Source organism: Capricornis sumatraensis, chromosome X, assembly GCF_032405125.1.
Source record: "Capricornis sumatraensis isolate serow.1 chromosome X, serow.2, whole genome shotgun sequence".
Taxonomy (NCBI): domain Eukaryota; kingdom Metazoa; phylum Chordata; class Mammalia; order Artiodactyla; family Bovidae; genus Capricornis; species Capricornis sumatraensis.
In genome coordinates this window covers 113,189,415-113,204,216 of record NC_091092.1, presented here as the reverse complement: position 1 = coordinate 113,204,216, position 14,802 = coordinate 113,189,415, and the positions used below count along the sequence as shown (strand labels likewise).

Here is a 14,802-nt window from a genome sequence, read left to right as displayed (position 1 = left end):
CCCCGCCCCATGACGTCACACTCCCTCAGACTGTCTGAACGTTCCTTCTCTTTCCGCTTTCGGTCATTGGCCGGCCTGGCAGACAGCGCCCCCCCACTTCGCTCCGCCCCCGAAGTCGTGGGGAACGCGGGTGCGGGCGGGGCCTGGGCCGGAGGGGCGGGGCGAGAAGGCTCCGCGCCGGTAAAGGGGCCGCTCGAAGCGCGGTCCGAGCCATCTACTGCCGCCAGCCTACAGGCCCTCCAGGCTAGCCGCACGCCCCTTCCCCGCCCGTCGCCGTCACCAGGGAAACGGGTCCAGACCGCCTGCCGACCCAAAGCTGGTTTCATGGCATCCTCGAAGAAAGCAGTTTTGGGGCCCTTGGTGGGAGCAGTGGACCAGGGCACCAGCTCGACGCGCTTTCTGGTGAGCCCGGGGTGGGTGCCACTTGAGAAGGTGCTGAACCGGGGCGAGAGCCTTGGAACGCCAGGGCTGGGTGTCGCGTCCCCATCCCGTTCTTCCCACGGCCCGGGGCCCCGGCTACGGGGCAAGAGGAGGAGGCCAAGAGCTCCGTAGTGGGACTTGCCACGCTGGAGCCGCCCCGCCCGGGCCTGGGGGAACGCGGCCTCTCGCGACCCCCGCGGCTGAGCTGAGTAGCCCCCTGGCCTCGGTGGTGGAGCGCGGCCGCCTACTGATGGGGGGATTCCTCCCCCGAAGGGAGCTAGGACTCATCGAGCATCCGTGCAGAGCGGCCCGCCTGCCGCCGGGGACAGGTGGCCACACTGACCGCTGCTGCAGTCTTCCCCAGAAGCATTTGGCCTGCCCGGCTCAGGACGTCCTTGGATGGGGGGAAGCTGTGTCACGGCTGTGGGAGCCTAACACAGAGTCTGTGGAGCAAACAAATATAGTATTTGCGTGATGATGCCGTGTCATCGTCTCCCACAGACATTGCAGAAGGTAGAATGCTCAGGGGCTGGCGAGTGGCATAACACGTTAGGGAAAAGTCACACTACACTGCTTTCAGCGGAATCCTGATTTCGTTTCGAAGCTTTGTAAATTTCAGTTCCGATACTTTGCCTGTTACAAAGATGACTGTCCTCTCGGCACTTCACAACATAAAGTGACAGGGAAATTGTTTCTCTTTTTATTTGCCATGTGTGACAGCAGAGTTTTGCCATAATGGAGTGCTATTTAAGTGACTCTCTGCTGATTGATTTGTTTGGGGCCATTAGGAAACTTGCTCTTAAAGTAATCTGGTACTGCTAGTACTGAGTTCAGTAAGATCATTTAAAAGTAATTGAAATAAACTGTTGTTGGTTAAGAGCTCATTCTTTCAATGGACATTTGACTAACCTGGCAAGTTGATATAAATATTTAATGATTGCTCCCTCTTCACTTCTTTCTCTCAATTCATGTTTTCATGTCTTCTTTAGTATGTATATGTATGTATACATTGTATATACCTTTTATATATTTTTTTCAGAACTCTATTTAGTTGACCACTTGACTAAAACCTGCATCTGTACCTTCTTTTTGATATTCATCTCTCTTGTCTAAAGTCAGAAGCTTTCAGTCCAGTTTTAGCTTGGTTCTTATTTAGTGACTTACACTGGTTTGAGCTGCCAAGACCTAATTCTCCTGTTTCTTACATTGTTTATCTTTTGATCAGACAGGGCAGGTTTTACTTTGTCTTATTTTCATATAAATATTTATAAAGTAACCCTGAATCATAAGAAAGTTCACCTAACTAGATTTGATTAATAAAGTATGCAGTCATCACTACCATCTTCCCAAATTAAGAAAGACTATTAAGACATGTGTGTTGACTAACTGTGGGTTGAGTTTTGAAGCCACATTCAAGATTTGCCCACACAATTGCCTGCAGGGGACAGACAGGTAGAGGGAGGAGGAAGGCTGGAGATCGGACTCAGGCTAAAGGGACAGCCTCTAGCTGCCTGGCAGGAACACTCGCCTCATGTTGCACAAGCTTCAGATTCTTTAAGAAAAATTGGTAGTCAAGCGTTTTCAGTGAAATCTTCCTGTCCTTAAACGTTGGCAACTAGCTGCTAACGGACTGTAGGGGCCAAACCAAACATGGCAGTTGTTCCCAAGTTTATACAGCCTTTGCCCTCTCTGAAAGTGGGTAAAATATTTCCTAACTCTGTAGGCTGCCTTTTGAGTTGCCAGCCTGACCGTGCTGGTCTTCCTTTTGACTTGTCATTGTTGCTGTACATGGGGCTTCCCTGGAGGCTCAGATGGTAAAGAATCTGCCTGCAATGTGGGAGACCCAGGTTCAATCCCTGGGTCGGGGAGATCCCCTGGAGAAGGGAATGTATTCTTGCCTGGAGAATCCCATGGATGGAGGAGGCTGGTAAGTGCTACAGTCCATGGGGTTGCAGAGTTGGACACAACTTAGCGACTAACACTGTTGCCATGCATGTAGCCCAGCAGTCTTCTTTATCTACTGCAGGTTGTTCTGGCCCCTCAGGATTGTCTTTCCGCATTGGTGGGGAAGGAATGAATCAACTTTATATTATCACAGTCGATTGTTCAGCGATTGACATGAATAGCAGGAGCCTTTAAGAAGTCGGCTGCTGTTTACTGTGGCTTGATATCAATGAGTAAGCTAAGGTGCACATTCAAAAGGCTCCCATCCTGCTTACAGAGTGATGTTTAAAAGTTGATCAGTAAAGTTTCCTGCTCCTTGAGAAACAACTCTTCAAGAAAGCTTCAGAGGTAGATAGAAGACTACCTGTGTAAAGAGATTCTGGGTGAAGTAGAGAAAAATCTGGCAATGGTTTAGAAAGGGATTTTTTTTTTTCTCCCTTGGTTATAAGGAAAGAAGTTGCTAAACCACTGTCTGCAAAATTCAGATAATAGATTTGCTGAACAAGTGCTGCAGTCACAAAGTGATCCCCAGGGGTTGTACCAGTCATATTGTTCCACGTCGTAATTATGACTCAGAAATAATTGCTTATCTTCTTCTCAGGAAAGAATACAACAAATAAGAACTGTCATAAGGAAGCTTATAAAGTGAAAAGTATTAAAATAGTTTCCTGGCCATTATTCATTGTATTTGCGTGTCTCATTCAGTGTTCACAGGACCAATCACCTCACTGAGCTTCCCTGTCCCTTTTTCTATGCTGGTTACATTTTTTCTCCCATAAAGGACACAAGATGTGTTTATTCACGTTCTCTCATCCAAGGGAAATGCCTCCCCCCCCATTTTCCCATATCTGCTCCTTGAAATTCTGTTCTACCTCCAAATAGTGGCTCAGTTACCATCTCTTGGTGGAAGTCTTTGCTCAAACCCTTACTCAGAATTTCTCCCCCTTCCTAGAGCATTCTTTTTATGTCTCTGTTAATAGCTCTTATCAGCTTTACTTTGTGTTGTTATATATCTGCTGACTTAAAGCAGGAACCTCCTTTTGGAGACTTGTTCATCTTTGTATTCCTTAAAATATCTTGGTCAACATGACAAATGAACACCTGTCTTCTCTACAGGGAGTGCTTTACACATATTTCTTGAAAAGATTTTTATAGGTCAACTGAATTTGAATTCGGATTCTCCTTTTTATCTTGTCAAAAAATCTTAAAGCTCTCTGACTCGGGTATGTCTGATTACTTAATTGCTTCTCTTTTAGTAGTAGAGCTGCAAATTTAGAATGTGTTCATTTCTTCCTCTAGTAGTCAAAGACTTAACCTGGGGAACCTAGGCATATGTTTTGCACCAAAAGAAAATTTCCAACTTGTCTGATAGGAAAGTGAGCTGGGCTTGGCAAGGGTTTACCCAGATTGCAGAGTAGGAACTTCTTGGAAAGAGAATTAGTGTAACAGGTTTAAAGGAGGGGCCATTTCTTTATAAGACAAAAGCTTCAGCTGAAACAGTCAACTTCCTTCTTTAATTTGGTAGCTTTGTTGTTTCCCCATTAGATTGACTATTAAAAAAAGACTGCACCTAGAAGAGTAAAATGGGGTAGGAGGTGGGAGGGTAGCTCAAGAGGCAGGGGATGTGTGTATATTGATGGCTGATTGGTGTTGATCTATGGCAGAAACCAACACAACATTGTAAAGCAATTATCCTCCAATTGAAAATACATTAAAAAAACAAAGGCTTGGATTGTGTTGTACCTGTGATGTGTCAGGTACTTATTGAGGACTTTCCCAGCATTATCTCATTTAATCCTCATAACATCTGTGATGTAGGTAGTATTATTGAGCTCCTTTACACAGGTTATTAGAACATGTTGGGGAATGTGCCCAAGGTTGTAGAATGACTGATGGAACTGGGATTCAAATCCAGGTCTCTCCCAGTCAGAAGCCTATCGTCCTAAATCCTCCTGCCTTCAGTAAGTTCCCCAGTTTTCTGGGTACAGTTGTTTCTCCATATCCAGGGGATTGGTTCCAGGTCCCCCATGGATACTATAATCGTAGGATGCTCATATCCCTTATGTAATGAAATAGCATATCACTTGCATATAATCTAGGCACATCCCCCCTTATGCTTTAAATCCTCTCTAGATGCTTACACCTAACACAATGTAAATACTGTGTAAGGAGTTGTAAATACAGTGTAGATGTCATGCACATAGGTGACAGGCACAGGGTAACTTCATGTTTTGCTTTTTGGAACTTTCTGGAATTTTTTTTAGAAAACACTTTGGATCTGCAGTTGCTCACATCTGTAGAAACGGAACCATGGATGTGGAAGACTGACTGTGGAGGGAAGATAGGAGGCTGGGCACTTACCAGTTCTGATTATGGTCACAGATGAATCTTCACCAAGTAAAACAGACTTACACACTGGTTTCACTGTTTTTTTTTTTTAAAAAGGTTGCCTTTGAATAAGTACTGCTGGTTTTGATCATCTTGTGACTCAGATTAAGTGGGGCCTGGGCAGGGCTTAGGTGTAGTCACCGTGGATAATGGTTGCGTAACCATTTTGTTCCAATAGCCAGCATCTGTGAAGAATGACTTGAATTGTAGCTCCATGCTTATTTTGGCAGGAAACATTGCCTTGGCCCCGGTTGTCTCATCATACTTAGAGATCTCAAGGTTAAGGGATGGGTTTCCGCTTTCTTTCGTTTATGTATTCAATGCATAAATATTAATCACCCATTAGGGGACAGGAACTAATGAACAGTGAATTTGGTAAAATGAATTTGGCCCACAGCTGGAATGAGACCCCTCTTATAATAAATGTAACTGTGTTTTCCAGCCCCCACTCAGTTGGTTTTCTTGCCCATCACATTACAGAAATGGTAAGAACATCTCATCAGAGGGCTGCCACCTTCTCTTGTCCTCTTGTCTCATAAACATAAATGTTTAGAGCCCTCAGTTTGGACTTCCATGAGGAGCAAAGAGGTATCTTTTTTTCCCCTTCTCCAAAGCTTAATACAACGTTTGGCATCTGGTAGGTGTTCCTTGGACTTCCCTGGTGGCTCAGTGGTAAAGAATCTGCCTGCCAATGCAGGAGACACAAGAGACATGGGTTTGATCCATGGGTCAGGAAGATCCCTGGAGGAGGAAATGGCAACCCACTCGAGGCTTCTTGCCTAGAGAATCCCATGTACAGAGGAGCCTGGTGGGCTACATAGAGTCCATAGGTTCGCAAAGTGTTGGACACAATTTAGCAACTAAACAACAGTAGCAACAGAGGTGCTTGTTACTTGAATAGACACTAGCAGAGAGAGGCCTCCAGGGCTTGATGTGTTGTCTAGAACTCTTGGACTGAAAGACTAGAAAGGGAAAACTTGTGGGGTCTTGGGAAAAGTTGGATTTAACAACTATAGTTATATTAGAAGTATGTATAAATATATGCTATTGAATATAACCTCACTTTTTAAAGAAAAATATGCCATTTGCTATGTTTTCTTTACTTCTCTGGCTTTGGGAAGATGCCATGATGCCATTTGTGGTCAAGTTTGCAATGTAACATGTTCATAGCTAGTATTTTTATTTTAGATGCTACAGATTTACATATCATGGTGTTTTAGAGAGGGAGTTTGCATTCCTGAAAAATGTCTTACTTACCCAGTAGAGTGTGGCATGAGTAGGCTAGTGGGGAAATCACGTGGGGAGGGAGGTGAATGCATGTTTATGATGGGATGCTTGAGTTAGTCACAGGGTGGGTGAGGCAAGCCTGAAAGACAGTTACTTAGTAAGGACTGTATTTCGTGTCTCCACTACTCCCCTTTGGCTGAGACAGAAAAGGTGGGCATTGTTTCAGAAAGTTCTTTTTAAACAGTTCTTATAGAAGTAATTTTCCTTGTTTTCGGTTTTTAAATGTCCCCCTCTTCCAAATCTGGAAATTGATCATAATTTAGGCACAGTGGTGAATATAGACTGATGACTTCTAACTCTCCTGCTTATAATAGAAATAGTAGTAGTAAGTGGCAGCAGTAGTAGCAACAGCAGTAGTGGTAACATCTTTTGGGTTTCTACTCTGTGCCAGCACTATGCTGAACTTTTCTTTTCCTACCTGAACTTGTTTCTTCAAGTTTTCATTGCCCTCCCCCACCAAAAACAAACTCTGGAACTGAGACGTGATTTGCACTTAGAGATGAATACAGAACTGGTGATTGTTTTTTTTAATCTGAACTCTTATCACCTATCTGCTGTGCTGGTGGTAGTAGTAATAATAGGAACAGTAATCAAAATAGTAGCACTGATAGCAGTAGTGGTAACATCTTTTGGATACATGTTATGGGCTCGCCCTGTATGAAATACTTTTCATACATTACTTAGTCCTTTGCAGATGGAAAAATTAGCAATTTAGAAAAGTTAAAGTCAGATAGCTGTCATGGGACTTCCGTGGTGGTCCAGGAGTTAAGGTCTTCCCAGGCGGCACTAGTGGTAAAGAACCTGCCTGCCAATGCAGGAGACGTAAGAGACACAGGTTCTATCCCTAGGTCAGGAAGATCCCCTAGAGGAGGGCATGGCAACCCACTCTAGTATTCTTGCCCGGAGAATCCCCATAGACAGAGGAGCCTGGAGGGGCTACAGTCCATGGGGTCCCAAAGAGTTTGACACAACTGAAGCTACTTAGCACGCCCGCCAGTGGTTAAGACTCCATGCTCCCACTGCAGGGGGCACCTGTTCAGTCTCTGTTCTTGGTCAAGGAATACCCCACATGCTGTGCTGCATGGCCAGAAAAAGACAAAAAAACACAACCAAAAAACTGATATGCACAGGGCTGAGCTTGACCCCCAGCCCTTGCTCTTCCAGGCCTGTGCTTTTTGCCTCCATATGACATCAAGCATGACGCTCTCAACTGCCTTTCTGGCTCACATGCAGTTCTAAAACTCTCTCTTTTTTAATAGACATATGGTTTACACAGAAGGTCATATAAGTTTAAGATGAACACTGTGTTGTTTGATATATTTGTATATTGCCATATGATTACCACCGTAGCATTATCTCCATAGCTCTGCCTTGTCACATAATTCTCACTCATTTTTTTTGGTGGAAACCATTAAGATCGAGTCTCTTAGCAACTTTGAAGTTTCTGGTACATTACCATTGACTCTAATTACTCTACTGTGCATCAGCTCTCCAGGACTTATTTATCTACTAGTTCCAAGTTTCTGCCCTTAATGGATCTCTTTCTTTCAGCTGTGTCCTCAAACATTAGCAACTGACTGCTGGTGTCTTCACTCAAACAGAGGTTGTTTAGAATGAAATTGGCAATCTCTTTACCCCTTTCCATACTGTAATTACTGCTCCTTCCCATACCTTTGTTTTGTAACATTGCCTACTCTTTTTTTTAACTTTTTATTTTATATTGAGGTATAGCCAATTAACAATGTTGTGGTAGTTTCAGGTGAACAGCAAAGGGACTCAGCCACACATATACATGTATCCACTCTCGCCCAAACTACCCTCTCATCCAGGCTGCCACATAGCATTGAGCACAGTGCCCTGTTCTGTAAGTAGGTCCTTGTTGGTTATCCATTTGAATATAACAAAACACTGCCTGCTCTTAACTTAGAACCTGTAACCTGTCATCCTTGAATATTCCTCCTTTTTTGTCATTCCTCCCTATCCAAGCCCCTTGATGCATCTAAATACTTATACCTCCTAAACTGAATATCTCAGCAATGCACTTCATTCAGTACCCACGGCTGCCAAGACACCTCTAGACATCTTACATGGATCACTGCACACACACATCCTCAGCTGCTTTGCCTGCCTCAGCCTACCTTCCCCACTGTTCCCAGTCTTCGTCTGCAAATTACATCTTCTGAGAGCCCTTCTCCATCTCCCCCCAAGTCTGGGTTGGATGTCCTTCCTCCTCTTGATAGTATAGGCAGCCTATGTTAGAAAACCTCTTCATATTTGCTGTCACTTAATGGATGAAAACATCATAATTAGTCCCAGTATGATTTTGTACTGGAAAAGCTCTGGTATTTAGAAAACCTAGAGCTTAGTCCTGTTTGTCAGTCCTATCCCATCTCTCGGAGCTCACTTGGTAAGAGACCATTCCATTAGGTCCATGGGTTTCAGCTTGTATTGTCATTTTGCTTTCTGCCTTGGAACTCCATGGTTAAGTGCACTTCTAGAAGAGTTTAAATCTGGAAGCTGAAGTCAGTAAAATATGAAATCTAAGGTAGGGTGTGGTCCAGAGACTGAGTTAAAACACTCTATCCCTCCCTCCCTCCCGGCTTCTGAAGGGTCCTAGAGATGCGGGGAGGACGCTGAACACTGGTTCAGATCTCTTTCAGATCCCATAAACTTTTGTGTATTTCTTTAAATGAATTTTCTTAACATGAATTTTTTAAAAGAGAGTTTCTGTTCTGTGTCATTGTGCGTCTGCAGTTTGGACTGATCTTTAAATTGAGTTTCAAACTTGAAAAGGGTGAAAAGATGAGGAGCGTCTGTAACTCAGGGGTGTTTCTCCCTTGCCATCTAACAGTTTTTACATGATTGACCATGCTACTCATTTTATAAAGCAAATTGTATAGCCATTGCCATCTTTCAGTGACAGTGGCTTTTGAAATCTACCTGAAAAGAACAGACTAGCATTTTTGCTCCTGGGTAATGTGTTGTCTGGAGAAGGCAGTGGCACCCCACTCCAGTACTCTTGCCGGGAAAATCCCATGGATGGAGGAGCCTGGTAGGCTGCAGTCCATGGGATCGCGAAGAGTTGGACACGACTGAGCGACTTCACTTTCACTTTTCACTTTCATGCATTGGAGAAGGAAATGGCAACCCACTCCAGTGTTCTTGCCTGGAGAATCCCAGGGACGGGGGAGCCTGGTGGGCTGCTTTCTATGGGATCTCACAGAGTCGGACACCACTGAAGCGATTTAGCAGCAGCAATGTGTTGTCATTGGAGTTACCTACTTCCCTGGTGGCTCAGATGGTAAAGTGTCTGTCTACAATGCAGGAGACCTGGGTTCGATCCCTGGGTCAGGAAGATTCCCTGGAGAAGGAAATGGCAACCCACTCCAGTACTCTTGCCTACAAAATCCCATGGACGGAGGAGCCTGGTGCAGGCTACTGTCCACGGGGTCACAAAGAGTCGGACACAACTGAGCGACTTCACTTTCACCCACCAGCCATAGAGTCTTAATGGAAACATCCTTAGCTTACTTTGGATACTTGTCCACCTGCAGACAAATGGATAATCAGGAGGCTTCATTACAGTTCCTCACATGAACTAGGTATATGAGAAAAGCACTACTCCACAACTTTACTGTCCAATATGACAGCCACTGGTCTCAGGTGGCTATCGATCACTTTGAATGTGGTTAGTCTGAATTGAGTTGGACCAGAAGTATAAAGTCTATACCAGATTTCAAAGACTTAGTACTAAAAAAGTAGACAAGCTAATCAATTTTGTATTGATCACCTGTTGAAATGATTTTAGATATATTGGTTTAAAAATGTTAATAAGATTAATTTTTACCAGCTTTTTTTTTTTACTGTTTTTTTGTGAGAAAATTTTAAATTACAAAATTATGTTATGAATTATATGTGGCTTGCATTTGTGACTTGCATTATATTTTTGTTGGATGATGATCCATGAAGCAAGTTGCAGATTCTAAAATAGTAAATCTAAAATGTGCCCCATATACCGGGGAGTGATGCACAGGGTCAGATCCTAAACACCTAAAGGCGATGTCCATTTTCCCCTCAGAGTCAGAGCTCTAAAGAAGTAGAGAGGTCCAGACTTCATCCTCTTACATCTATGTGTTCTGTGATCAGACATCATGCTCTAATATGCCACATAGGATTTGCCAAATTACTTCCCTTTTCTGTGCCTATTTCAACAACCTTTAAACCCATTTTTGTGTGTGTGTGTAAGGGTCCTGACATTAGCCTACTTAAAACTAGGGGGTGATGGAAGAGGAAGCCTACTCCAGTCATAGCTCCCGAGGTCCACTGTCAAAGTCTTTTATGAATCCATCCACCAAAAAGGCACACCTTATTTTAAAAAATTTTTTAATTGGAGGATAATTGTTTTGCAATATTGTGTTGATTTCAGCCATAATTACATGTGTATCCCCTCCCTCTTAAGCCTCCCTCCCCCTTCCCATCCCACCTCTCTTGTTTCTTGTTCCAGGGTCCTTTGGGGACTTGTAGACTTTGGGACGGAGAAGGCAATGGCACCCCACTCCAGTACTCTTGCCTAGAAAATCCCATGGATGGAGGAGCCTGGTAGGCTGCAGTCCATGGGGTCACTACGGGTCGGACGCGACTGAGTGACTTCACTTTCACTTTTCACTTTCACAGATTGGAGAAGGAAATGGCAACCCACTCCAGTGTTCTTGCCTGGAGAATCCCAGGGACAGGGGAGCCTGGCGGGCTGCTGTCTATGGGGTCGCCCAGAGTCGGACACAACTGAAGTGACTTAGCAGCAGCAGCAGCAGCAGCAGCAGCAGCAGACTTTGAGAACAGGAGTAATATGAGGAAACATACAACTATGGCTTCCTATTAAGAGCTTATGCCATATAACCATTTCCCATTTTATTTAATAATGTATCTCCTAATAAGTAACCTGATAGACCACAGTGTTTTAGATATTCAACAAATATTTATTAATTACCGACCCTAGGCCAGGCACTATTCCAGGCCCTAGAGAAACTTTAGAAAATAAAATGGGACAAATGGAATGGACATCCTAGAAACTTACACTAATGCTAAAGTTGTAAATTACTGGTATATTACACCGGTTTCTGCCAAATGCCTTTTATTTATGATGTGTCAGGTTAACCTTTGACTTGTGAGATATTTTATCTCCTCAGAGGACTTGAGAATTTGCCTTCTTGCTTTCATTATGTTTATCACTTCCTCCCCAAAAGATGATGTGTGTGGTGAGTAGGGAGGTGAACAGCAACAAGACTCACCATGTGTTTCCCCTTACTACTTTGTCTTTCTGAGTCTGTCTTCAGCGAGGAATTTTCTCCCACAGGAAACGTAGGCCTGGAAACATTTTCTTAATTGGAGGTGACTTTACTGCTGCAATTAAAGTGATTGGGGAAGTTAATTTTAATTAAAATATGAACTCTTAACTCTGAAAGACTAAGTCATATGATACTTAAATATAGATATACCCAGGTGAAAAATAATACTTGGAAAAAAAGTTGTTAGGTTTTCAGGAAGCGTTATTTTAATGGTGTTAAAATTGCAGAGGCTAGTACTGCACTTATTTTTTGGTAGCTTTCCTCCACGAGTTTTAATGTTTTATAATCAAGAGTCACCAATTCACGTCACAGAGAGCACTCAGCTTGATGCCACGGTGGGTCCTCTTCTCTCCTTCCTGATAATGACTCTCCTTGGCTCTCATAAGAGTGAGATACACTGTTACACTTTCCTTCAAAAGAATTTACACAGGCTGCTTTCCTGCCTGGGCATCTATGATTCCTGTTTCTACATGCAAGATGGATGCAGAATGGAACCTGACACTATCACTATCAGCACTGATCCAGCTCTTTTATTTTTGGTTTTCCTAATCTCTAAAAGAAATCCATACTATTCACTGGTTAATGTATTAAATTTCCTACATCTGGAACCATTTTTTTAAAGAATGAAGAATTGCCTCTTCAGCTTTATCTTTAACAGATTTTCATCTATTTAAAAAGAAGTTATTTCTGAAGCTACCTTGTAACTTGCATGATTCTATCTGAAGAGAGCATTGTCAGGCATTTCCTCTGAAATGCTTTTTCTATCAGTGAATAAGAACTTCAGTTGCCGAATAACTTTTGAACATCTTTGCTGTCTACCTGCATTTTTTACTCTACTCTTGCAATATATTTTTCAGGTTTTCAATTCAAAAACAGCCGAACTACTTAGTCATCATCAAGTGGAAATAAAACAAGAGTTTCCAAGAGAAGGGTATGTTTCCTAATTTAATATGTAAAGATACCTCATATTTATTAGTCCATCTCAACCCACCTGCCCTATGTCTCTGTAAAGTAAGCTTGACCAAACACCCTCCTGAGAAGACAAGGAATAGGTATTAGTCAAGAAAAGAAGCAGTAACTTGGGACTTCCCAGATGCTCCAATGGTTAAGAATCTGCCTTGTAGTGCAGGGAACTTGGTTTCTATCCCTGGTCAGGGAACTAAGATCTAACTTGCCAAGGAGCAACTAAGCCCATGTGCCATAACTCAGACTTGGCTTAGCAAAAAGAATAAATAAATAAGTAAATATATATATTTAAAAAGAAGCACTAACTTGGTAGGTCAGCAAAAATGTGACTGATGGCTTAGAAATTCAGGGACAGAAAAGGAGTAGTAAAGTAATAAAGCAGAGATATATTAGATGTCAGAAATTCCACATTGACTTTGAAGTCATTTAGTTTTATGTCTTCATTATTGTCAAGCTGCTTCTCTCCTGATTTGCACATGAAGGTTTTTTCCTTAAATAAAGAAACGGGTTTTTTTTTTTTTAATTCATATATCTTAACATCTGCTACTAAATCATCCTTTTGGGAAATAATGTTCATATGTAGTAATTGTGGTATTAATAATATATTTCCTCTATATAGTACATATACATGTACTGTACAGTGTTCAAAAATTGATATTTATGATACAACCACTTTGAAAAACTGTGTGGCAGTTTCTTATCAAATAAATCATATATCTGCTGCATTCCACTCTTAGGAATTCATCCAAGAGAAGTGAAAGCATATGCCTATAGAAAGGCTTATCTACATGAATGCTTATAGTAGCTTTGTTCATAATAAAATTGGAAACCCCGCAAATGTTTGCCATCAGTAAACAATGAATATACTATTCATCAGTAAACAATAACAATGGAATACTGTTCGGCAGGTTTAAAACAGTGGCCTGATACATGCAACAACATGGTTGAATCTCTGTTATCATGGAAAATGAAAAAAAGCTGGGCATAGGAGACTACATCCTATATGACTATCTAAAATTTAAAAAGATGCTGAACTGATTAGGATGATAGGAGTCCCGAAAGTGGTTGCCTGTGAGTGTGTGATTGACTTGAACGCATGAAAGAACTTTTCTGGTGCAATGGAAATATTCTATATCTGGATGTGGGTTAGATTGGTATATGCATTTGTTGAAACTCAACAAATGTGTGTGCTTTAGATCTGTTCATTATATTGTAAAGTTTACTTCAATTTAAGAAAGAGGAAAACAAAGCAGTGCCTTACCAGATTTTCCATTAAAAATGTTCTCCTCTGTTTCAGGGAATTCCTTTGTTTAATAATAAAAGTTATTGACATGTTACTAGCATTGGAATGACTGTCCATAGACCTGATCCCATTGCAGTTTAAGAGAGAGGATAGTTAGTCTTGGAGGGATAGAAATTAGAAATATGTGGAAGGAGATTGGGTTTTTGGAAAGAGAAAATTTAGAGACAGAATTCATAGCTTGGGAAAGCTGGGCAGGCCTGGGGGAAAGCTGGGCAGACCTGGAGGAAGGCTGAGAAGAAAGGCATTTGGCATTCCCTTGCTACTTCCAGATTGTAGCGTAGGATTCTTTTAACTTGTGTCATTTCTACTTTTCCATAGATAAGGTATGCCATTTGTTTTTCTCAGATATAAACCGTTCTCATTTATTATGAGCCATTCATCCTTCTGTGGTTCTTGTACCTTACGTACAATTGCCCTGGGATTTGGTCTGAAAACTTGGACCAGTCACTTGTCTACATGACATAGTTCTTGGAAGGAATAAAAAATTTTTTCCCTACTTTCTAACAAAACATTTTAGGAAAAATCATGACAAAAGTGATTAATATACTTATTTGACTTCAGAATTTGTTGTGCTTCATAAATAAACAAACAAACAAATATATAAGCAAGGTAATCAGTCAGTGTGTCCAAAGAATAATATCTGTATTTAGTCTGTTTAAAAATGACTAATGACTAGTGAAATGTGAATACTATCAGATTCCATCAGACCTACAAGATATAAAGAATTGGGGAACTTATTTCTTACTGGATTTGAAAAAATGATTTTAAAACAGGTAGAATATCTGCTGTTTGTGGCCTAGTATTACCTCCTTTGAAATGGTTAATTACTGTATGAAGAATAATAAAAATGTAAGGGAAATTGGCCCTTCTTTAAGTCCTTTCTTTAGAATATTGGATATGCTTTGCTTATCTGATTTTCTTCAGTTTATGCAGCCACACCCTCATAAGTGAACATCTCTAGAGTAATAAATTATATCTGTCTTGCTTGTTTGTGGACTAACCAAAATACTTTCTTTTGTTTGAAGGTGGGTGGAGCAGGACCCTAAGGAAATTCTGCAGTCTGTCTATGAGTGTATAGAGAAAACGTGTGAGAAACTCGGGCAGCTCAATATTGATATTTCCAACATAAAAGGTATTTTTAATGTTTTA

At 41.8% G+C, this 14,802-nt stretch overlaps 1 protein-coding gene across 4 annotated transcripts in view; it reads left to right on the top strand.

Moving 5' to 3' along the window:
* The first annotated feature begins 241 nt into the window (after positions 1-241).
* The window catches only part of GK (glycerol kinase), an 84,720-nt gene continuing 70,159 nt past the window's right edge, over positions 242-14,802 (top strand). For all 4 annotated transcript variants that reach the window (XM_068962466.1, XM_068962468.1, XM_068962467.1 and 1 more), the window contains exons 1-3: positions 242-402; positions 12,242-12,315; positions 14,679-14,785. In XM_068962466.1, the coding sequence (XP_068818567.1) occupies positions 325-402; positions 12,242-12,315; positions 14,679-14,785 (259 nt within the window). In that variant the 5' untranslated portion in view covers positions 242-324. The remainder of the gene's footprint in view (positions 403-12,241; positions 12,316-14,678; positions 14,786-14,802) is intronic.